Source organism: Erpetoichthys calabaricus, chromosome 4, assembly GCF_900747795.2.
Source record: "Erpetoichthys calabaricus chromosome 4, fErpCal1.3, whole genome shotgun sequence".
Classification (NCBI taxonomy): domain Eukaryota; kingdom Metazoa; phylum Chordata; class Cladistia; order Polypteriformes; family Polypteridae; genus Erpetoichthys; species Erpetoichthys calabaricus.
The window spans coordinates 325745546-325769836 of record NC_041397.2 but is presented as its reverse complement, the minus strand read 5'-3'; the positions used below and the strand labels follow the sequence as shown (position 1 = coordinate 325769836).

Sequence of the window (24291 nt, the reverse complement as noted above, 5' to 3'; positions counted from 1 at the left end):
TTCAGCTGCCTCAGTGGGAGTGAGCAGACTGTCTGCTGCTTGTGCTGATCAACACATTTGCAAAACAAAGACTCTGGTAAGGAGGTGTGAGGGAATTTAAGGAGGCCAGGGATTACAAGTTTTTTCATAGGCTTCAGGGATTCTAGTGTTAACAAGAATAAGTATTTTTACAACCTGAGCATTAAAAATGAGGAAAATATTTGAAAGCAAAATGAAAAGAATATTTTCATCAGTGTCCACCACACATAAATGTTGGCTAAAACATTCAGCTTAAGCAGCTTGCAATTTCTAGAATAACACAAGAAATCATTGAAATATGAAGATAACTCGGCTCCATGTCTGGCTTTTTTTCTGCTTCTTTCAATTCACTGGCTGTAACATCATGTGATGGGCCACCACGGCCACTACCTGGCCGGGACTTCAACAGAGTGGAAGGACCTGGGGAGAGGGCATTGGTGAGGCAATATCTCTCCTGGGACACTAGAGGGCAGCCATCCTGGGCGGCTGTGGCACCACGGATTCCCGCAGGGCATGTCAGGAGCTGGAGTTTGGTGAAGCCCTGTTGGGTTCCGTGTGGGCCGCCACGGGGAGCTGCAGGGGGAGCTGCTTATAAAAATATAAGATCCCAGATCTCTGCATCACAGTACAAACCAAATACTAGCTTAGCAGACCCTGTCTCACATTGCATTCACCAGTTTAGTCATTTTAATCCTGTAACTGAGCAGGAAGTCTTAAGTTTAATTTCTAAAATGAAGCCCACTACTTGTTCCCTAGATCCAGTGCCAACAAAACTAGTAAAAAGTGCAATGGATGTTCTTGCAGCGCCTATCCTAAACATTATCAATAGTTCATTATTGCATGGCACAGTCTCTGATACACTAAAAGTGTCAGTCATTAAACCATTACTTAAAAAGTCAGACCTTGACCCACATATACTAAATAATTATAGGCCTATTTCAAATTTACCGTTTCTCTCTAAAATACTAGAAAAAGTAGTCGCCAGTCAGCTTCAGACACACCTTACGCATTACAATTTATTTGAGAAATTCCAGTCTGGTTTTCGCACTGGTCATAGTACAGAAACGGCACTAACACGGGTTGTAAACGACATTCTGATATCCACTGATGAAGGAAACTCCACTGTAATTATGTTGTTGGACTTAAGTGCAGCATTTGACACCATCGACCATTCTATTTTACTGCACAGGCTAGAAAATGATGTTGGGCTTACAGGCACCGTGCTCGCTTGGTTTAGTTCTTACTTATCAAATCGATTCCAATATGTACAGAAATGTGCTGACAGTACTCCTTCATTATACACAGAAGTTCAATATGGTGTCCTGCAGGGCTCAGTACTGGGACCTTTACTGTTTTCACTGTACATGCTTCCACTGGGATCTCTCATTAGGAAACATAATGTTAATTTTCACTCGTATGCAGATGACACCCAGTTATACCTTTCATTTAAATCAAATGAAGTTTCTCCAATGTTGTCTTTAATTAGTTGTGTTAGTGAATTAAAGGAGTGGATGAATAAGAACTACTTGTCTTTAAATACAGATAAAACAGAGATGTTAATTGTTGGAGGGAATGATGCTGATCACAACAATATTTTGTCATCATTTAACTCAATGGGAATCCCAGTCAATTTTAATGAATCAGCCCGCAATCTAGGAGTTATCTTTGACTCTAGCATGTCATTTAAAGCGCATATTACAAAGTTGTCCAAAACATGTTTCTTCCATCTTAAAAATGTTAGGAAATTAAGGCGCTTTTTAAATAAACAGGATTCTGAGAAACTAATTCATGCATTTACCTCTAGTAGGATTGACTACTGCAATGCGGTGTTCACTGGATGTTCAAACTGTTCTTTATACAGCCTCCAGTTAATCCAAAATGCGGCTGCAAGAATTATTACAAGAACAAGAAAATACGAACACATAACTCCAGTTCTTAAATCCTTATACTGGCTCCCGGTTAAGTTTAGGGCAGATTTCAAAATCCTTCTTTTAACATATAAAGCATTAAATGGCCGAGGTCCGGCTTACTTGTCTGAACTTATCATGACTTACAAACCTGAGCGCACATTAAGATCTCAAGATGCCAGTCTGCTTATGATTCCAAGGATTAATAAAATAACAGTGGGAGGTTGAGCTTTTAGTTACAGGGCCCCTAAACTGTGGAATGGTCTGCCTGCTACTATAAGAGATGCCCCTTCAATCTCAGCTTTTAAATCCCGGCTGAAGACTCACTACTTCAGTTTAGCATATCCTGACTAGAGCTGCTGATTAACTGTAAAGACTGCATCTCTGTTGTTAGTCATTAGCACTTAAACATAAGTAACATGACAGTTATAATTGTATACTAACCCTCACTTATTCTGTTTTTCTTCTCGGTACTCAAATGTGGCACTTGGTGCCATGGCCCACCTGCCAAGTTGTTTTGCCTGCCTAAGGAAAAGTCATCCCAGATGGAGGATCGCAGGAATCGTGGGAGAGAGGGGTCCTTTCATCGGATTGGCTGGCCCAGCACTGTTTCAGCCGTGGAATGGCCAAATGGAGGAGGCAGCTTGAAGGATGAGGTCTCCAGGACTCTACACAAATCCAAATCTTATTATGGGATATATCATCTACTGTTAAATTCTGCTCTGTACTTCTAAAATTTATATTTTTTATTTCTTACTATATTGAGAATTTGTTCTGTTCTGTGTACTGCATTGTATTGTATTGACCCCCCACTGCACGCCCAACCTACCTGGAAAGGGGTCTCTCTTTGAACTGCCTTCCCAAGGTTTCTTCCATTTTTCCCTACAAGGTTTTTTTTGGGAGTTTTTCCTTGTCTTCTTAGAGAGTCAAGGCTGAGGGGCTGTCAAGAGGCAGGGCCTGTTAAAGCCCATTGCGGCACTTCATGTGTGATTTTGGGCTATACAAAAATAAACTGTATTGTATTGTATTGTATTGCAGAGCCTTATACAGGACCTCCAGCACACTTGAGAGTGATTCCAGGTAATGTGAGCCACCTGGAACACTCCCAGGACCTGAATAAGAGGAGCAGCCTCACCCCATTGAGGGGTCAGAGTCAGAAGGAAGAGAAGAGCCTGAGGAGGAGTGGAGGCGGATGGACATGTGGCAAGAAGAGACCGTATGTTGGTGTATTGCAGTGTTGGTATTTTGTGCACAAAGCTGTAAATAAACACAGGTGTTGAGTTGAGCCTGTGTCCTGCCTGTGTGTGTCAGGGGTTAGGGCAGCTGTATGCGCCAGGGCATCACAATCATCAGACTTCACTCTACTCACATATTCTGTTTATCTGTTAAAGATTAAGGAGGAGCTCATCCCTGGTCAAGGAGTGTTTTCTTCTATTTTACAGTTCTGTGGTTTTTGAATTTTATTTTGTATTTTATCTTTAGGTCTCCTAGCATGTTGTATTCTGAATATTTTATAAATCACTTGTTTAGTATATACTGTATGTATTTTTCTTTATACTTTTATGTATTCAGTTACTCTGTCTCTTTCCTTTATTTAGGACCATTGCTAGAGGGCCACCCTCTGCCTTTATATTCTGTTTAAAGGTGCAGGTCCACCAGAGCAGCATTACTTGTTGTGCTGTGGTCTTCTCATCTGTGATTATCTGCATTTCTTTTTTTTATATATATTTAATTTTCAAAAAAAAAGAACACTACAATCACATTCAACTAATCAAAGAAAAAACAGAATACCATATACAACCATTTACTTTGAATTAAATACAATAAAAATGAACAACAAATAGAAAACAAAACAAAATGAGACACAACCGCAACCTAAAGAAAAAGAAGGAGAAGAGAGACTCGGGTACAAAGGAAAATAATTCTTTGTTTGTTGTTTTATTTTTTGTTTTTATTTTTTTTAAGAAATAGTAAAACCATTAATGACATTAAAGAGTTCATCACAGGCCCAGCATGTTTTTTTGAAAAGAACTTTAATGAATTCTTGTCATATTTTGAAAACGTTTTGGCTCCCATATCCTCTATACAATAATTATATATTTTTTTCTAATTTGAGATAACAGAGAACGTCGCTTACACGCTGAGTTTTAGCAGGTGTGCTGGGATTCTCCCAGTATTTGTGCTAATTGTGTGGTGTCGACTGTCACAATCGATTTCTTCTCATTCACTTTGATCCCATCCAGGAGTACAACAAATATCACTGCTGATGGACAAACGGCCAAGTGGTGTTAGAGTTGCTAAAGATGGCAGAGCTCACAGGTTGGGTCTGGTCCTCGGTACATTTTAGACAACTTTAAATGGAATCAATGAAAGACCTTCAATTAAATTATGGAATGTTTGGCGCTTCTAGAACTGAAGAGGATTCTCTGGATGGCTGAGTTCCACTCCATGTTGGAAATGCCAATTGAAAGGTCCCATTCCCACCATTTTCTAGGATCTTTGAAGGGTAGATTCTTTAAAATCTTTTTTTATATATTATTGAAATGCTATCTGAGTCTTTAACAAGACTAACCAGTATGGCGTCTGGGATTGATATGGAAGTGAGACATGGAAAGTTGGGTCGGTTTCTTTAACCAAAATATCTAATTTGCATAAAGGAGAAAATGTAGTAGGAAGTTAAACTTAGAGTATAATTGTACGTGACATGCAAACACACTGAGGCTTCATAAGGGACTTAATCCCTAGAGGATTTCTTAAGTTACATATCGAGTAGCCACAGTCCGGTTCATACCTTGGGTAGGAAGCGCGTGTCTGGAAAGCAGTCAGTAATGTACTGTGTGTGAATGTCCTGAAGCTCTCAGTTGCATAGGAGGTCCACCCATTGGTAGTTAAAGGGATGCATTTTGCATTTCTCAAATCCTTCAGCAATTTATCTTTCACTTTGTTATAAAGTTTAGGCAGCACATTTTGACTGAAATGCAGTCTTCATGGCTATGCGCAGTAGAGAAAAAAGCATTAAGTTTGGTCTAAGGGAGTGGCATTTGGACCTTTCACTAATCCCTAGAGAATGGTGAGTTTTAGGGCAGCTTTCTGGGTAAGCCCTGCTCATGAAACGTCACATTTTTTCAAGATTTGATTGACATTTGTAATGGGAGACTGAATTGGATACAACATCTGTCTTATTGTCTTAGACCTCGGCGTATTTCAGCTATGCAGGCGGGGGTTCAAGGCTAGAACACCTCCATCGGCACAGGCGAGCATCTTGACTCAGAAACAGTTCGACCCTCTCCGCGTCCCCAGTTTGCCTTCAACCCTTGGTTATGTAATAGTGGTAGGTGATTCGATTTTTAGAAACCTCAATATCGCATGCCCTAATCGAAAATCGTTGTTTCTTGTTTTCCCAGTGCTCGTGTCCGAGATGTGATGAGATGTGTGCCAGCAATCTACGAGAAGCACAAGAATAGGGCAGTTGGAGCGATTGTTTTGCATGCTGGCGTAAACGATATAAGGCACCGACAATCGGAAATCCTCAAGGCTGACTTCGCAGCACAAATTAAAGACACGAAGGAGAGGACCCCATCGGCAATGATCTTCATTTCAGGTCCACTACTTCTCGTCAGACGATCAAACGAGTACTACAGTCGTCTGCTAGGATTAAACAACTGGCTGCAGGGCTTCTGCAAGAATCAAGACATCGGGTTCATCAACAACTGGGACCTCTTTTGGGAAAGGTCGCGTTTCTTCAAGAGAGATGGCCTGCATCCGAACAGTTTCGGCGCCCGGGTCCTCTCCGAAAACATATCTAAGGTAATTCGTTTATCTTGACTGTCTATCTCTGCTTTTAACCCCTTCCGAAATGCAAGTGCTGTGCTAGGACATGATAATTGTTTAATAAAATCTTCCGTAAAAGTGCACAACATAAATACTCTAATTACCAATCTCAATGCACGTAGAAAATCTAGGCAATACGGCATAAACACCAATAATTTAATTAAAATTACTACTTTAGATGAACAATGTATTAAAACTATAAAAACAGACTATAGATTAAATAAAAAATACACGCAGAGCGGCGCTAATAAAAATAACTTAGTTCCTGTTCCATATATCAATAACGCACATAGTATTCATCTTTGCCCCTCTGAAACATTAACTATGGCACTATTAAATGTCAGAGCTTTAACTAACAAGACTTTTTTATCAACGATCTTATTAGTGATAGAAAAATTGATTTTATTGCACTAAGTGAAACGTGGCTTAGCTGAGATGGTGCAGCTGTTTTAATCGAATCTGCGCCTCTGGATTACAGTTTTACTCGTGCAGATCGCCAAGGAAAGAGAGGTGGCGGACTAGCAAACATTTACTCAAGCAGGTTAAAGTGTAAAGATGTCAGTTTTGGTAAATTCAAGTCCTTTGAGTATCTCGCCGTTGTTATTCATGGAGATTTTCACGTTCTAGTATTATCTGTGTATAGACCTCCTAAATTTAACACGTCTTTCTTTGAGGAATTCTCTGACTTGATGTCAATCTTAATTACGAACTATAACACACTCTTAATAGTCGGCGACTTTAATTTTCATATAGATAATGTGGGTTAGTGAGAAACTATGGGTGTTAGATAAACTTCATGCTGGTGTAATGAAAAATTCAAATCCTCATGAAATGAATGGGGCGGCACGGTGGCGCAGTGGGTAGCGCTGCTGCCTCGCAGTTGGGAGACCTGGGGACCTGGGTTCACTTCCCGGGTCCTCCCTGCGTGGAGTTTGCATGTTCTCCCCGTGTCTGTGTGGGTTTCCTCCGGGCGCTCCGGTTTCCTCCCACAGTCCAAAGACATGCAGGTTAGGTGGATTGGTGTTTCTAAATTGGCCCTAGTGTGTGCTTGGTGAGTGTTTGTGTGCGTCCTGTGGTGGGTTGGCACCCTGCCCAGGATTGGTTCCTGCCTTGTGCCCTGTGTTAGCTGGGATTGGCTCCAGCAGACCCCCGTGACCCTGTGTTCGGATTCAACGGGTTGGAAAATGGATGGATGGATGAAATGAATGTCAGCTGTCCCTGTTGGTCATGAGTCTGAAGTTAACAAATTGACCAGCTGGCTAGAGACACTGAGGCGGCCGATCGCATCCTCAAGGTTAAACATCAGCTCATCTGTGCTGTGCTCCCACACACCAAGGTCCTCAATGATCAAGCAGTGCATGAAGCAGCCATCGCTGGAGGTTATTTCAAGTCAGTGTGTCCTTCATGATCTCTAACACCATCCACTAACCATTCAGGACAGGTGATGTCGAGACCACAAAATGTCACAGAATTCTAGAAAAAATTACTAGCAAGAAAAAATGTTTTTTGCGTATTACTAACTGCATTTTATGTCTTATTTCATGGTTGCTGTGTAATAAAAATTGCATATTATCAAACATAGTGTTTTATTATAAAGAATTCCATGAAGAAAACTGTATTTTGAGCACTCGCTAGCAAAAGATTAATGTTTTTGTTGGTCACTGGAACCTAACCCACTATTTCCCAAAGGTTCAAAGTTTTAACATTTGAGACTTGAACTTTCCTGTCATTTCCTAGGAACATAGCCCCCCAAGAAAGTTGAGGATTGGCTACCTTTACAAAATATACAGCTTGCCATATCTTTGAATATTTGGTGATTTTCTATGTGTTATGGTGTTAATTGTGAAATGAAAAATGATTTTTATTACAATAGTAACATGATGAGACCTCAACAGGCTGCACTGTAGAGAGTTGGCAGCAGGGTGATGGTTCCGTCATTTGGAATCGTAAAATGAGGTTGTGGTTCCATATTTTAAGTAATTATTGATTGAGTGGATTTGCTGCCCATTAGTGTAGGACAAAGTGGGCACTGCCCATTCTGCAGTACTCTTGTGGCACACCAGGCCTATTGAGAAAGCAGATTTAACAGGGATGTGGGCATCCAGCTGCCCACAACTCCCACTTGCATTCCAAACCAAGTGGTTAAATTCCAGCTTGTACCAGGATCTGCCTGGACTTCATCTGATAATGAATGTGTAAATCGGTGTGACCTGGCTTCTTTCTAGATGCCACCCTGCAGACCTCTTGAGCCAGAAGGTGCAAAATGGACTCAAGCAGGGACAAAGGCCTATAATTCAAAGGATGATACTAACTGGACAGAAGAACCCACCTATTAGAAGGCACTGCTTTTGTAACTGGAATTGACTTTAATCCATTCAGAAGAAGGTTCATCCATCCTTTAAATCTCTCTCCCTCTCTGGGTGATTTGCTGGACACTCACTGAACTACCAGAGGATTCTCTCAGGAATGAGGAAATATGCAAAATGACTTGATGGTCTTTGAAACCTAAGAAGTTATGAGCCACCCCCTCTGTGAGGAGCTGAATGGTGAAATTCTCTTCTCTTGGTGAACCTGACAGCTGTGAACCAGTTTGCCAAGCTAATCAGTGAGCCAGTCTGAATGCTGAGAAGCAGCCATCACTTCAAGAAGGGAACTTCAGCATCTAAACTCTTGGACCAGAAAGAAGAATGATTTTCCCTAACTTGCAGATAGCAGAGGAAAGGGTCTGACAGCAGAAGGCAAGCTGAGGAAGCAGCAGCACAGCTCTGACAAGGAAAGAGAAAAAGTGCACTCCAACGCATGGAGCATCATCCACTTGAACTCGGAGGAACGACAAAGCAACAACTCCACACAACACTGGACATCATCCATAAAGACATGTTATCGTAGAAATGATCATCTATTTCAATGTAAAGTAGAACTCTAAATACCAGTAAACAGCCAGCCTCTCTATATGTTAGTTGTTTGTCTGTCTAGTTTGTCTGCGTCCAGTCTTATATGTCAACATACGTATATATGCAGTTATCATACTTTTATAATCTTTGTGTTTATTAAAAAAAATGTATTATTCTGTTCCTTAAAATGAATGGGCTTGAGTTACCTTGATATAATTCTAAAGACCGGAGATCTCCACCTACAACAGTTAATGGTAAGGTAAATCAAGATATTGTATTAATTACCCATATTGCCAAAGGCAGAAGTGATAATTAACCAAATTGGATGGCTGTCTTATTGATTATTAATCATCAAAATTCCTACTATAGTAAAACTGAAAGTTAGATATACTGTATATTGCCATGCCACCTTCTGCTTTAGATCTTTGTACAGTCGCTCTTGAATGTGTGGCAATTTTGAATTCCAGATGAATGTTGTTGTAAATGAGTGTAATTTCTTAAAGAATGATTTGTTTGTGTATTTTGAGATATTCTGAAATATATACAGCAGTTTAGAGGGGATGTTCATTTTAATTGTATTAATTCTCCCTGCTAAGATGAGATGGAGGGTGAACCATCTGTTAACATCTTGTTTGAATTTATCCATGGTGCTTCCAAAATTGTGTTGGAAGAGATTTTTATATTTACTTCTGATGGTCATCCCCAGATAATTAAACACTTTTGATATTATGAATGAAAAGTTATCTAATTTAGTATGACATGCTAAAGAGCTCACTGGTAAAAACACACTTTTATTCTAAGTGGAAATATATATATGAATGATAATGATTTACAATGTCTTTACCAAAACATTCAGTTTATGAATGAAACCACACAATGACAACAATCTGTACTGTGATTTCTGTTATACTAGAATAACCTAAAATGTAAAATAATATGTTTAAGAAAAAGGAAAACGCACATCTGACTTCATTTAGTCAGTCAGTGCCCAACCCACTATATCCTAACTATAGGGTCGCGGGGTCTGCTCTCATCAATCCCAACCAACACAGCACACAAGGCAGGAAACAAACCCTAGGCAGGGCGCCAGCCCACCGCAGGGCACACACACACACCAAGCACTCACTAGAGACAATTTAGGATCACCAATGCACCTAACCTGCCTGACTTTGGAAGGAAACCAACACAAACACGGGGAGAACATGCAAATTTCACACAAGGAGGACCCGGGAAGCGAACCTGGGTCTCCTAACTGTGAGGCAGCAGTGCTACCACTGTGCCACCGTGCCACCCACTTCATTCAAAAAGAACATTTTTATTCTGAAGATTCTCCACATCAGCACATCATCAATTAAGCCCTTCACTTTGACTTGGGATAAATCTGAGGGAGAGGGGTCTCTGGCAGACCTAGAATTATATCACTGGGCATTTAACCTGTGACCAACATGGAGCTGTTAAATACTCCCACAAATCTACCAATCTGATCCCCAGACTCCAACATGGTATCCCCTCGATCTCTCTCTGCTCTTCCTTTTACTGCCCTAAAGCTAAAGTCACACATGCTCCTGTCTTCCAAAATCCTGCCCTTTGCATTGGTAGAAGGCCTGTCTGTTTCCATGGGCAGATGTGGGCATTGAGACTCTTGGTGACATTTATAATGACTATTAACACAGAACGTTACTCAGGTCCAGGTTTTCTGTCCTTCCTTCCTCTTTCTTTTTTCTATCTTCAGATCAGATCAGTCAGGCAAATGGGGTCTCAATATCCTCTGCATTGCCTTCCAGCCCTATTCTTTTTGTTTCTTTATATGCAAGTCTGTGTAAGACATCTGCCAGGCCTCTCGCTGTACTGTCAGTCTGGTGATGTGACCTCCTTCTTCTGCTCCCATTTCTTGTAAGGATGTCCTTAACAACATCTCAGCATCCTCCTAAGCTCAGTTATAAGCAAATGCAATTTAAATTTGTACCTCGCCTGTACCTCACCACTCAGAAACTTTGTTATGCATTTGGTTGCCCACCACATCTACTTCCAGTGTCCTTTAAATGCCCCTCCATAAATTTTGGGACCACTCTCCAGTTTATGCATTTTGGATGAATGTGCCCAATTGCCTATTTGCCTACTTTTTAAAAAACAGCTAAAGACTTTTCTATTTAGGAAAGCTTATTAACAAGAATACTCTAAATATTGTTGTTTTATCTCTGTTTTTGTCTTGCCTTGCCTTTGTTTAAACTTTTTATGTAGCACTTTGAGATTTACTGCTAATGTAAAGTGCCCTATAAATAAAATGCATTATTATTATTATTATTATTATTATTATTATTATTATTATTATTATTTGATATTTTGCTTGTTAATATTCCCCTTCTGCCTCATTTATTACCATCTCTGCTAACTCATCTCAGCCTCACACTGGAAGTCTGCTATTCATTCTCTGTAAACTTTTGGTAATCCTCTTTCTTTAAACTGACCCTCCTTGAACTTGCGTGTAAATAAAGTTTGTGAATACCAGACCCACCAAAGTATGACCAGGCAGATTTTGTTTCTGCACATTTAATTCTGAAGTGCAGATGTTACTGTGTAAGAACTTTTTGTGTAATTGTTTGATACACACACGTTTTCATCATCAACACGGCCTTACTGTACGGGGCACAGTTTACATAGCAGCCGGAAACAAAAAAGATTTTTATGTTTATGTTAAAGACAAAAGCCTACATGGTGAATCTTATACTTTGGCAAGTTAATCTTAAATAAAATCTTGGTGGCCTGAATGTCTTTGTGTACCAAAACACCACAAACAAGCAGTCCAAAGCAGCAGCTGCCTTGATGTTCTCTTCTTCGAGACCCTTAGAGCAAATGGCAGCCTAACCTGTCGCTATGTCTGTCCAGTTCACTTTAGTAAAAATCCTCCCTGATCAAACTTTATATTGCTTTAAATTGTTCATTTGGTGAATTCATTTGAAAACTGCAGCAGATGACAGGAGTCAGAGGACCAGTGGGACTCAATTAATCAACAGGCCAGTGTGCAGCTCTAGTGACGTGTGACACACACACACACCATGGAGTTACAATGGCACTCAGAGTCACACCACAGATTTATTTGTGTGTTTTATTTGTACTGTGGAGCTTCAGTTGGGTAGCATCATCTGTGCAGCCATTGTAGCCCAGCGTAGTGTGGATGTCACCATTTTAAAATGACATTTTTGTTTGTGTGTTAGCCATTAAAACCGGACCAATGTTACAGACAGAATTTAATTTCAACTGCAGAACACCTGATTATCAAAGCACTTGAGACTCAAGTTCTGGAATCAGACAAACATTTGTGACTCTGTCACCACAACCTTACTAACAACAATAGAAAAATAAAAAATAAATTAATAACAAGAGATCTGCAAAGATCCCTCAGTGACTGAGCAGGCCCAGCCGTTCCTTTGATGACTTTAAGCAGAGCCCTCCGAGGAGCGACTTCTGTCAGATCGTCTACACTTGTTGAGTTTCATCTCCTCTTTGGTCTCCATAAGTATGAGAGGACATAAAGTGCTGACTGCAGTACAGAAAGTGACTTAGTGCTGACTCATGGTGTGGTGAAGGTGAGTATGGTGGTGTTCATTCAGCATTTTTAATATTTAAAAAAACACAATAACAGAATAATCTCCAATTAAAAACAACCTCAGCAGATACAAGAATATGACCTAAAGATAATCAGTGAAACCTGACACTCAATCACCAGCCAGTGCAGACAGCCACACAGCAAAGGAACAAGTCTTAGGTGGTCCTCCATGTAAAATAAAACAGCAAATAAAACAGAACATGGCCAGCACACTTACTTTACAATTACACTAATAAATGTCAGTGGAATTCTAAAAAATATTTGAACTGATCCTCACTGTGCACCAAGCTTGCTATAATTCAATATAAAATGATCACAACGTTCATATTGAAAATTTCCTAAAAAGTGCCCAGGTCAAAAATCAACCTGTGAGTGTTGGCATCAAGTGCCCACATCATCAAGTCACAGTTCTTGGGAATGTCGTACACTCACATGGCCTTGGATCTCAGACCACCACTCACACTTTAACAGGAATATCTGGAGTAACACCCAGCCCAGCCACTGGGGTTGCACAAGCCAGTGTGGTCTTATTGCTGGTCCCTACAGAAACCTGTGCCAAATAAAACATGCGGATGAGAAACAAAATGCCCATACTGGATTGGCTGAGGCCTGGGATACCAACGACCACCAGGGTATCACTGGAAACTATGCTACTGCTGGACGAAGAACACGAAGAAGGACAAGAAAGGGAAAGCGAGTTCAAAGACAACGGGAGAGAAGGCAGGGAAAGACTGTGGAGGTCAGAGGTCAGAATGTTGGCACTATGACTGGTAAAAGGAGAGAGCTGGCCAATTTGATAGAGCAGAGAAAGGTAGATGTATTGTGTGTGCAGGAGACCAAGTGGAAAGGGTGTAAGGTCAGAGGTGGGTGAAAACTGTTCTACCGTGGTGTGGACGAGAACAGAAACCGAGTGCGGGGAATTGTGAAGGAAGAGTATGTTAGGAGTGTTTGGGAATGTTTTGGAGGTGAAGAGAATGTGTGCATAAATTTTGAAATTGAAGGGGTAATGTTAAATGTCATCAGTGCATATGCTCCGCAAGTCGGATGTGAGATGGAGGAGAAGGAATATTTCTAGAAAGAGGGCTAAGATGAAATGGTGGAGAGTATACCAAAAGAAGAAAGAGTGGTGATCACAGTGGGCCTTAATCGACATGTTGGCGAACAGAACAGTGGTGATGAGGATGTGATGGGCAGGAATGTGTTAAGGATAGAAATGTTGAAGGGAAGATGGTAGTTGACTTTGCAAAAAGAATGGGAATGGTGGTGGTGAATACATATTTTAAGAAGAAAGAGGAACAAAGGGTGACATATAAGAGTGGAGGAAGGAGCACACAGGTGGACAATGTCCCATGTAAGAGATAAACTGTGAATGAGATTAGAAACTGTATGGTGGTGACAGGTGAGAGTGAAGCAAGACAGCATATATTGGTGGTATGCAGGATAAATTTTGAGGTGAAAAATAGGAAGAGAGTGAGAATGGAACCAAAGATCATGAGATTTCAAGCTCAAGGAGGAAAACTATTAGGTGGAATGCAGAAAAGAAGTGAGACAGGTGCTGGGTGCTGGTGTAGACATGATAGATGATGGGAGCACCACATCTGAAGTGGTAAGGGAGAGTGCTTGGTGTGACCTCTGGACAGAGGAAGAAATAAAGACTTGGTGGTGGAATGAGAAAGTACAGGAAAGCATAAAGAAGAAGAGGATAGCGATAAAAGAATTGGGATAACTAGAGAGATGACAAAAGCAGACAGGCGTACAAGAGCTGAGGAGCAAGGTGAAGAGAGGTGGCAAAGAATAAGGAAAAGGTGTATGTTGAACTATATGAGAAGATGGACACAAAGGAAGGAGAAAAGCCCTTGTACCGATTGGCCAGACAGAGCAACTGACCGGGAAAGGATGTGCTGCAGGTCAGGGTGATAAAGGATACAGATGGGAATTTGTTGACAAGCAGGGAGAGTGTGTTGAAAGGGTGGAAGGAGTACTTTGAAGAACTTATGAATATAGTAAGTACAAGAGACTAGGTTGAATGAAGCAAAGACAGTAAATCAGTAAGTACTTCAGCAAGGCTGAAGTGAGGGAAGCTATGAAGAGGAAGAAAAGTGGAAATGCAGTTAGCTCGGACGATATTCAAGTGGAGGCATGGAGATGTTTAGGTGAAATGGCAGTAGAGTTTCTAACTAGATTGTTTAACAAAATCTTGAAAAGCAAGAATATGCCCAAGGAGTGGAGAAGAAGTTTTTTAGTTCTAATTTTCAAGAATAAGGGAGATATACAGAGCTGCAGTAACTACAGGGGTATAAAGTTGATCAGCCACAGCATGAAGATATGAGAAAGAGTGATGAATGCTAGGCTGAGAAGAGAGGTGGCAATCTGTGAGCAGCAATATGGATTCATGCCAAGAAAGAGTACATCAGATGTGATGTTTGCTTTAAGAGTGTTGATGGAGAAGTACAGAGAAGATCATAAGGAATTGCATTGCATGTTTGTGGACTTAGAGAAAGTGTATGATGGGGTGCAAAGAGAGGAGTTGTGGTTCTGTTTGAGGAAATCAGGAGCAGAAGAAAAGTATGTGAGGGTGGTGCAGGATTTGTATGAGGACAGTGTGACTGTGGTGAGGTGTTCAGTAGGAATGACAGCCTTGTTCAAGGTGAGCGTGAGATTACATTAAGGATCATCTCTGAGCCCTTTCCTGTTTGCAATGGTGATGGACAGGTTGACAGATGAGATTAGACAGGAGTCTCTGTGGACTGTGATGTTCACGGATGACATTGTGATCTGTAGTGAGAGTACACAGCAGGTTAAGAGAAACCAGGAGAGGTGAAGGTACACACACTGGAGAGAAGGAGAATGAAAGTCAGAAGGAGTAAGATGGAGTACATGTGTGTGAAAGAGAGGGAAGGTGGTGGAATTGTGAGACTGCAAGGAGCAGAGGTGGTGAAGGTAGACAAATCTGAATACTGGGGTTCAATAGTCAAAGCAGCGGAGAGTGTGGCAGAGAGGTGAAGAAGAGAGTGCAGGCATGGTGGACTGGGTGAAGAAGAGTGTGAGGGGTCATTTGTGATAGAAGAGTACCTACAAGTGTGAAAGGGAAGGTCTATAAAATGGTAGTGAGGTCAACTATGTTGTATGGTTTGTAGACGGTGGCTCTGAAGAAAAGACAGGAGGCAGAACTGGAAGTGGCGGAGTTGAAGATGCTGTGATTTTCACTCGGAGTAACAAGGGAAGACAGGATTAGGAATGAGTATATTAGAGGGATGACACAGGTATGACAGTTTGGTGACCAAATGAGAGAGGTGAGATTGAGGTGGTCTGAGCACGGGCAGAGGAGAGATGATGGGTACATCAGGAAAAGAAGGGTGAGGATGGAACTACCAGGCAGGAGGAAAAGAGGAAGGCCAAAGAGGAGGTTTATGGATGTGGTGAGGGAGGACAGGAAGGCAGTTGGTGTGGCAGAAAATGATGTAAAAGACAGGGATAGATGGAGATGGATGATCCCCAGTGGTGACCCCTAAATGGCAGCAGCCAAAAGAAGATGAAGAATTAGAAGATCTGGAGTAACACCCAATTGGATAACACAGCATATGAAAAATCAATTATGACATCCCACAGCACACTGCTTGACCAAAGACTTATTTAGCTCAAACTGAACAATCTCCTCAACCAGCCGGTGGCGTTGTGTATTATCGACAATGGGTAACAATCAAGTCAGTTTTATGAGGACTCATTCACCATCAACACTCCACCTGTTGTTACCCTAAATAGGATTTAATGAAAAACCCAACACTCCTCGATGGGCTGGCAGCTCCTTCATTTGTGAGGATTTTATATTATAATTTATGACACTTTGATGATGTTGACCTTTATGATAGTAATCCAGTATTAAACGTTTTATATATGCCTGGATTATTAAAGTTGTTCAGCTCAGCCTCCTTCCTGTATCAGCCACAATAGTAAGAAGATACACAGCTCTCCGTGAATATGTTGTTCATTTCTTCTGGTTCAGTAGTTTTTAGGCCTGTGTGTATAGATGTGCTGTGTGGTATTTTAAATGTTGCTTTTATTGTCTTATGTTTGTCTTTTTATGCAGCGCTGCTATGTCCTGTGTAAGAGTAAATTAAGTTAAATATCATTTTCCACATACCTGCTCCATCTTTATATTCTGTTCCAGTCCACTTGCAGAGATTCTTCTGACTCTAAGGAATCGACTAACCACCCTCAGTGTCATTTGCTTATTTTCAGTCTTAATTTTGTCACCTAAATAAATTACATAAACACGGCAGCCCCCACATGAGCCCGCTTTCCTTGGACATTAACACTCTGCTTAGTTCAATCTCATGCCCCCAGCAGCCTTGAACCCTGACCTCTTGTGTCGGCTGTGGTTCACATGGAGTCTCACATCAAAGTCATTTAACAACTCAGTCAGGTAATGTCACACATTCGTCAGACTCTTCCTGGTTTACACCACCTGAGCTCTCACACCTCCCAGAAGATCAAGGATTTCAACTGACGTGTCCTTACCTTTGGTCTTGTATGTTGCTTTTTTATCTAGAAAGAAGAAACAGAGGAATATTGTAAAAATTAGCATAAAGAACAACTGAGGTCATCTTTATTTAGCAGCTTTTGGACTCACCTCTCATTCTTTGCCATTTCAATATGAGCAGCACAGCTGCTGTGACACAAAGAGCCATCGATAACCAGAAAACCACCGACCAGCCAGAGACGTTTGGGGAGAAAACTGCAAAAAGAAGAGAAGAATAAATATCTATGAGTCTGAAAAACACAACAAGATGGGAAGTGTGAGGCTTGGAAGAAGAGAGAAGGCATTCAGGGTTAGTGAGCTTAATGACCGATACCTGGGCACTGTCCAATGGAAAAATGTGACAAACAAACACCAATCAGAACACAAATGGAGTGTCAGGAGACCATGAAACGAGAGGTTATGACCTTCAGAAGCACTAGGATTGTTAAAATCTTTAATAAAAACTAAACTGTCATGGATGACATCCCAAAGATAATGTTACACACTGACTGGTGATGACCACATGCCCAGTTAGGCTTCAGTACACCTAATGTTGCCCACTTGTGAACCAGAGTGCCATGTATGGTGGCCTTGGGGTACAAGAGGTAGAAAATTAAAAGAGGAGCCAAATATGAGGAGTGCAGAAAATTGGTGAGGTCTGAGCTGGAAAGGAAATGCACAACCAAACAAGAACAGTGATTGGTGGAAAGACCTGTCAGTCACTCTTGAGTGGAAATCACCTGATCATGGTGGGACACATCCACTGGACAAACACAGCCACTGGACAAGTTAATGTGGCTCTTATTATTATAAATGTGCTCATACCTAAGTAATAATTATGTTTTGCATGTTATGATGGTCAGAGATTTCTGTAGCAAATACAAATGGAATATGAAGGCACCACATGGCTTTGGTGATTAATATTTTTCTTCACGTTTTTTATTTTAATAGATAATAGTAAAAAAAAACATTGGAAGTTTACATAAAACCACTCACACCCACCCAATGACGCCTACCTCACAAACTCATTTCCCTCAGCCCAGTGAATTAAACATGGTCACCAAAACAGTTTGTGGCCAGGGTGGCCATGGAGGACACAGCTGTGCAGAGATCCAAATGGGCAAAGAAGAGAGAGCTGAGAGAGTACAGTGATAATCACCAGACCACAGCCATGCAGCTGTCCACCAAATAAACTGGCACTGTCCATTCACTGATGGGGTTACAGGACAATTCAGAATACAGAGAGCAGAAAAAAGTAAATATAAAGAGTAGACTTCTCAATACATTGGTGCTTCCTCAATTCACCAGTAACCCATCCTATGGCACAGATACCAGATGTTTCAAAAGGCTAGAAGCCAAGATTTGATGTTAAACCTTCAGATCACTTTAGTCTTACCTGATCTTGTATAAGAACTTCACGTAAGATCACCTTAACAAATTTACATTTACATTTGACAAATGTACATTTTTCACATCTTATACAGTTAGCAGTCGCCTGCCCTTCCCTGTATCCTGTTTTCCCACTTGGACAAATATAACTTTGTCCTTTCACAACTCTGGCCTGAAGTCCATCCACATGTCCAAGGATGTCCCTCACCAGTGCAATTTCAAGGCAACATGCTGTGCAAGATTTGCACAAGATTCATGTCAGTGCAGCAAATGTGTGTTCCACTCTCCCTAACAGTTGTCCTCCTCCTACAAATCCAAGCTTTTTTCTAGTGGTTGGTTTTGAGTTGAGCCTCCTTAGTCCTGCCTATCACCTTAGAGGTGTCAAAGTTCCTGTCCAGCTTTGAAATGTACTGAAAATGGTTGTACACCTCCAGCTCTGAGGCTGATGCTCCTGTTGAATGTGCACTCATTATTTTGTGCCTACATCTGACTGTGATCCACCTGTATTTATCTCTGTGGTCAGGGGTCTCACACCACCTAAGGGGTGCACACTATCACCCTAGAGGACACCTGGGTAACTTCCTCCAATTCTTTCCTACAATGTAGATGAACAACCTCCTTCTAAAGTTCAGCGAACCAGAAATTGACTAGTTAGAGTGACACATCAAACATGCCTGACACTGCAGTCTCTTTAATTTTTAAATGTTAACATTTGAGGTAAAAAGCAAAACAAAATACTTTCTGAAATGACAAAGGGTATAAAGGGTATCAGATGGGTACTCAATTCAGTTCATTTCAGTTTGTGCTCTTCATTGAGTGTAGATTCAGTGTAACAAATTCACAGGTATAGTGAACAAATCACAGACTTTACACACTACATAATACACACACACACACTATATGCCGTACATGGACAGTATTGTCAGGAGTTTCAACGGGACTTAAAGATAAAAAATAAAATTGTGATAGAAATAAAGGATTGAGGAGTTCAGAGAGGTGAATCACAAACGTCAGACTCCTACTGCCCCCTAATTAGAGGTAGCTGTGATTTCCCCTCTCATCTCTTCATAAATAAATAGCACAGGACACTTTCACTCCTTGCATCTCTTTAGGCCAATAACAACTCTTGGTGACATCTGTCTAAAAACACCAGTGTCCTCCTGGACTCTCGGAGTTTGCACTCCTGGTCCTAATGTGACAACTATAAAGAGGTAAAAGCGACTGTGCATTCAGGTCTGGCCACAGTGTCACATGATGTAGTTACTGCCCCCTAGTGGCTCACTACTCACACCTGTCACACACCATCATACTGCAGTGTGTCCTCCACTTCTCACTGCAGTCTCCATCAGCTCCTTCACTTTACTTACTGAAATTTCTTCCCATTGTCATTACAGGTCCAGCCAGTGATGTCCACCTCATGTACAGTGTGATGTTATCATCATAGCTAAGCATTTACTTTGGTGAGATTTCTTTTTCTGCTTTTCTCAAATTTTCTCTAAATACATTTATTTTTTTTCGTTTTCTCAATTTCTTTATAGGTTTTCAGTTTCTCTACCAAATTAAGCCTAACTGACCTTCTACTCTTTGAATTTTAATGTAAGTTACAATAAAAGTGAGGAGCATTCATGAAGGTCTTATACTAAAAGCAGATGAGGTGACGGTCTCTGTTAAAGTCACAGTCGCTCTAATGTCAGTGACATGATGATTCTGTGACCTCTGAGTACTCACCGTACACCCCCATTTTGGACTGATAGGCCGGTCTGGTTGTGTTACTTCTCATCAGACAGGAGAACACGTTGAACTCCCACTTGATGGGGATAACACTGTTGACCCTGAGGAGACCCTCATCATCCCGTTGTACTGTTAAGGTGGACTGTGAGGTCACGTCTACTCCGTTCATGTCTCTCCAGGTCACTTCAGGTTGAGAGCTCCACTTCTCAGAGCTGCACTCCAGTCTGGTCTGCTGGTCTTCTGTAGTGCTGATGGAAATGGAAGGTTGAGTGCCCACAACTGAAGGAAAAAGAAAGAAAAAATGAGTGACATATTAAGGGAGAGAAAACCATTTGGATTAAGAAAACATTTTCCAACATTAATTTTTTTTTCTGATAAGCTCACACTTATTATTATGTCTGTTTTGTTGTTCACAATTAAAATGTGTAACAGGAGGACACCTCCAGTGTTTGAAATGGTTAGAGCCATCCAGGGTTAAAGGTCACATTTGGGTTCATTCCTACGCCTATTTGAATTGGCCACACCCACAATCCAACCAATGAAAAAGCCATTCAGGCAGTTGTCTCTCTAGAGGGGAGACTAAGTGACCCCGGTGGGAAATATAAGTGTGAGTCCATGAGATGAAATGACTGAGTGTTTGGACTGCCTCTCGTAGTTACTGTGGTGGTCTTGTTCCTTTGTCCTCTTGTTTCTTGTTTTATTGTGTTGCTATTATGGATTTCTACAGCTCCTTTATATAAAATCTGCCAGTGGTCTCTGTCATTGCTGCTCATTTTTGTGTATTCCCTTGTTTTATATTCTGTTGCTCTATTTGTGCATTTATTATTTAACAGTAATCATATTTTTGGTTTATAAAGCACCTTGTGGTTGTAAAGTATGTAAAATAAAGAACTTTACAACATTTGAATAATTGTGATGACAACAGGCCATTCACCACCACCATTGCTTTTCACTGAGATTCTGTGAAATAAAATCACGTTGAGGTTTTAAGATCAGTAAAGTCCAACTGTTCAGCACACTGCTTGGTCACTTACTCAGTGTGTGTCTTTTGTATGGAATTTGCTCTTAATGTGCCTGTAACTGTTTCCCTGTATTCTTGTTGAATTTATTTTAAAGTAACAGCTGGGACCCACTCTGCCAGTTTCTTCACATAATTTTAGGACATCATCATTTATCATTTCTCAAGTCGTCAAACATCAGTGTTACTCCGTATCAGGTATCAGTAATTGCACATCACAATTCGGGAGTCGCTCATCACACATCACTCCTCAGTACTTTGTTCATCTGGCGTCAGTCATTACTTTTCATTTTCTGACTTTTTAAAAGAGCCAATCAGCAGGGGGAGTGACAAAAGGAGGCATACAGAATGTAAATTAAAAACATATAAGTGCACCTCATTGGTTTATTTAAAAGCCCACTTGATATGGACGATAGGAAACACATTCATAATAAATAGAATTTTGATTTATTTATGAGATTGCAAAAAGAGACAGTTGTAAGTTGTAAACTGGCTTCCTGTTTCCTAAGTACAAGATCATATTTCGAATGCACAAAGTAATTTCTTGAACATACAACCATCAAACAAGCGAAAACGAGTTGGCCACAAAACACCAGGCTCAGAGGCCTAGAATCACACCTGGAGTCCCTTGAAAAGAAAGGCCCAGAATCGAGATGTATGGTGGACCTGATTGATGGCCTTTGCAGCTAATTTATTCCTGGACAGGAATAAAGCTGATTGCTGAATACACACACTCAGACAAAAGGGATCTGTATAAAGTCACAGTCTGGTTACGGGCACATTTTAAAAGTAGGAGAAAATACAGAAAGAGCACAGAGAGAACATGCAAATTGTAACAAACAGAGTGAAAGTGTGAGTTAAGAGGAATCTAGAAAAATGAAACAGCAGAGCCAATCACATCCAGAAGACATGCAGGCTGGACTGGTGGCTCTAAGTTAGTTCACTATGTGTGTGTAGGTGGAAAGTAATGATCTTGCACCCTGTCCAGGCCTGTTGTCTTAGCTTCATTCAGTGGATCTGACTGCTTTAACCCTCCACACACTCATCTGTTTACTCAAATCCCATGAATCAGTTTTTTATGCACACATAATGAATCAAATTAGAGGAGCTAATGAAATAAACCTTTGATTAATGACATTACAAGGGGCTTCATTAAATCAAAATTACTTTGATCTTAACATTTATCTGGAAGTCGCTAAGGATGGAAGTCACAACCAAGCAAAGGAAAACAAATGTCATTTAATCTCCTACTTAAGAGATGATAACTTGTTTGTAACAAGATAATTTATCTTACATAAGACATTGTAACTCAAATGTAAATTATTTTGTGCGTTCAAGATATTATTTTGCATATAGGAGACTACTAACTTATGTCTAGTACCCCCCTGGGGCAAAGGCTGTCAACCAGGGCCTGCCATACAACTCAATCCTGAGTCTTTCTTTTCAACTGACTTCAGGTGTAAGCCATCCTTCTGACGTCGGATTTTAAGCTTCTGTGCCAGGCATTTGATCGCTGACCTGTTTTTGCTGCCATCACTGGCTCCAGCTCAAAGCTTGTCTGGTAATGTCTGATGATGGCTTCTACAGAGTGTGGCGTCATTTGAGAATTTCCATTTCAGTGGTTTGATGGTTTATCATAAGCTTAAAGTTCAGTGTTACTGATTTATTGTATTAGGATTTCAAATGTGGATGATCCTTCTGAGACAAGCGTTGATTAAGGTGTGTAGTCTGTTTGTAGTTGACACATGGGGTCCTACAGGTTTCTGATCCATAGAACAATGCTGACTTGACATTTATATTGAAGAGTCTGACTTTGATCTGAAGTGATTGTTCCTTTGAGCGCCAGATGTTTTTGAGCTGAATGACAGCTGCCCTGGCCTTGTCTATTCTTGCTTTTACATCTGCATCTGTTCCTCTCAGTCTGTCAGTGATGCTGCCCAGGTGTGCAGAGACTTCTACTTCCTCCAATTCTTTTCCTTCCATTGTCACTGAGCCTGCACTGATTGTGTTTGCTTTCAATATGTTGGTCTTCCCTTTGTTGATGAGCAGTCCAACTTGTACTGAGGTTGGTGACACGTTGTTTGTCTTCTCTTGTATCTGTGTGACAAAAGTGCAAGATTACCAGTGAAATCGAGATCTTCAAGCTGTGTGAATGGCCTCCTTTGGATTCCTGTCCTGCTGTGTGGTCTTCATAATGCAGTCTATGGAAACTATGGAAACTCTTTGGAGTTTTCACCTTTTATAAGAATGACTTTATAAGTCATTCTTTCATATGAATTCTTGATGAAGTTAACCAATTTAGTTGGTGTTTTGTTTTGACAGAGAAGATTCCAGAGGGCAGCTCTATCTAGTCTGTCAAAAGCCTTCTTGAAGTCAATGCAATTTAATTCCAGGGACTGTTCAATAATATTTCATAAAGTGGTCTTTATGAAAACCATCTAGTTGATCTCGTAGTTCTGCATCTACTTGTCCCTTCACTCTGTTCAGTAAAATTCTATTGAAGATGTTCCCTGCCATGGATAAGATCACGATCCCTTTATAGTTTCTTCAATTGCTGAGGTCATTGTTCTTTGCAATTTTCATCAAGTATCCTTATTTCCACTTTGATGTCATTTAGGAGACAGAAAGCCGATTTACCCCTTACAACTGTCTCTGTTTTTGCAAACTCATAAATTAATCAAATTGTATTTATATAAGGAAGTATTTGATTGATATTTCAATAAACCAATGAGCTGCATTTGCATGTTATTAATCTACATTCAGCACTCCCCTTGTCATCACTCACCCCGCTGATTGGATCCATTAAAAAACATAGAAAATGAAAAGTGACGACTGACACCTGATGAGTGGAAACTGAGAACTGAGGAGTGATATGTGATAAGTGACTCCTGAATAGTGACAAGTGATATCAGAAGAGCGATTACTGAATAGTGATGTGTGACTAATGAGACCTGACACAGAGTAACAGTGATGTTTGATGACTGGAGAAATGAAAAATGATGATATCCTAAAATGAACACCATACACCTATTAATCTCTGTTTCAACTCGTTAAGTTTCTCTTCACAGCTCATATTTCACAGTCTCTGAACGTTCTCTAACACTTCAACATCTTTTTTTGTAATATGGCAACACTCTTGACCTGGTATCATTCAGATCACTTCCTATGTTCAATATATTGTCTACTCCTCTACATGTCTCTGACCATCATCTTCTGTCCTTCAGATTTCCTCTTCTGACTTACTCTTCTCAACCACCTTCTACCCCCATGACTACCCGCAGAAATCTCAATTCTCTTTCTCTATCTTCTCTCTCCTCAGCTGTCCTATCATCCTTATCTCCCCCTAACTGTGCTGAACCAACCACAGCAACTGTTGA

General features: G+C 40.6%; 1 protein-coding gene across 1 annotated transcript in view; it reads right to left on the bottom strand.

Annotated features, from left to right (window-relative positions):
• The window catches only part of LOC114643553 (protein NLRC5-like), a 5922889-nt gene that overhangs the window by 4608487 nt on the left and 1290111 nt on the right, over positions 1–24291 (bottom strand). Inside the window, exons 8-10 of the mRNA XM_051925772.1 lie at positions 19894–20175; positions 16888–16992; positions 16776–16802 (exon numbers count right to left, since the gene is read on the bottom strand). Coding sequence (XP_051781732.1) covers positions 16776–16802; positions 16888–16992; positions 19894–20175 — 414 coding nt within the window. The remainder of the gene's footprint in view (positions 1–16775; positions 16803–16887; positions 16993–19893; positions 20176–24291) is intronic.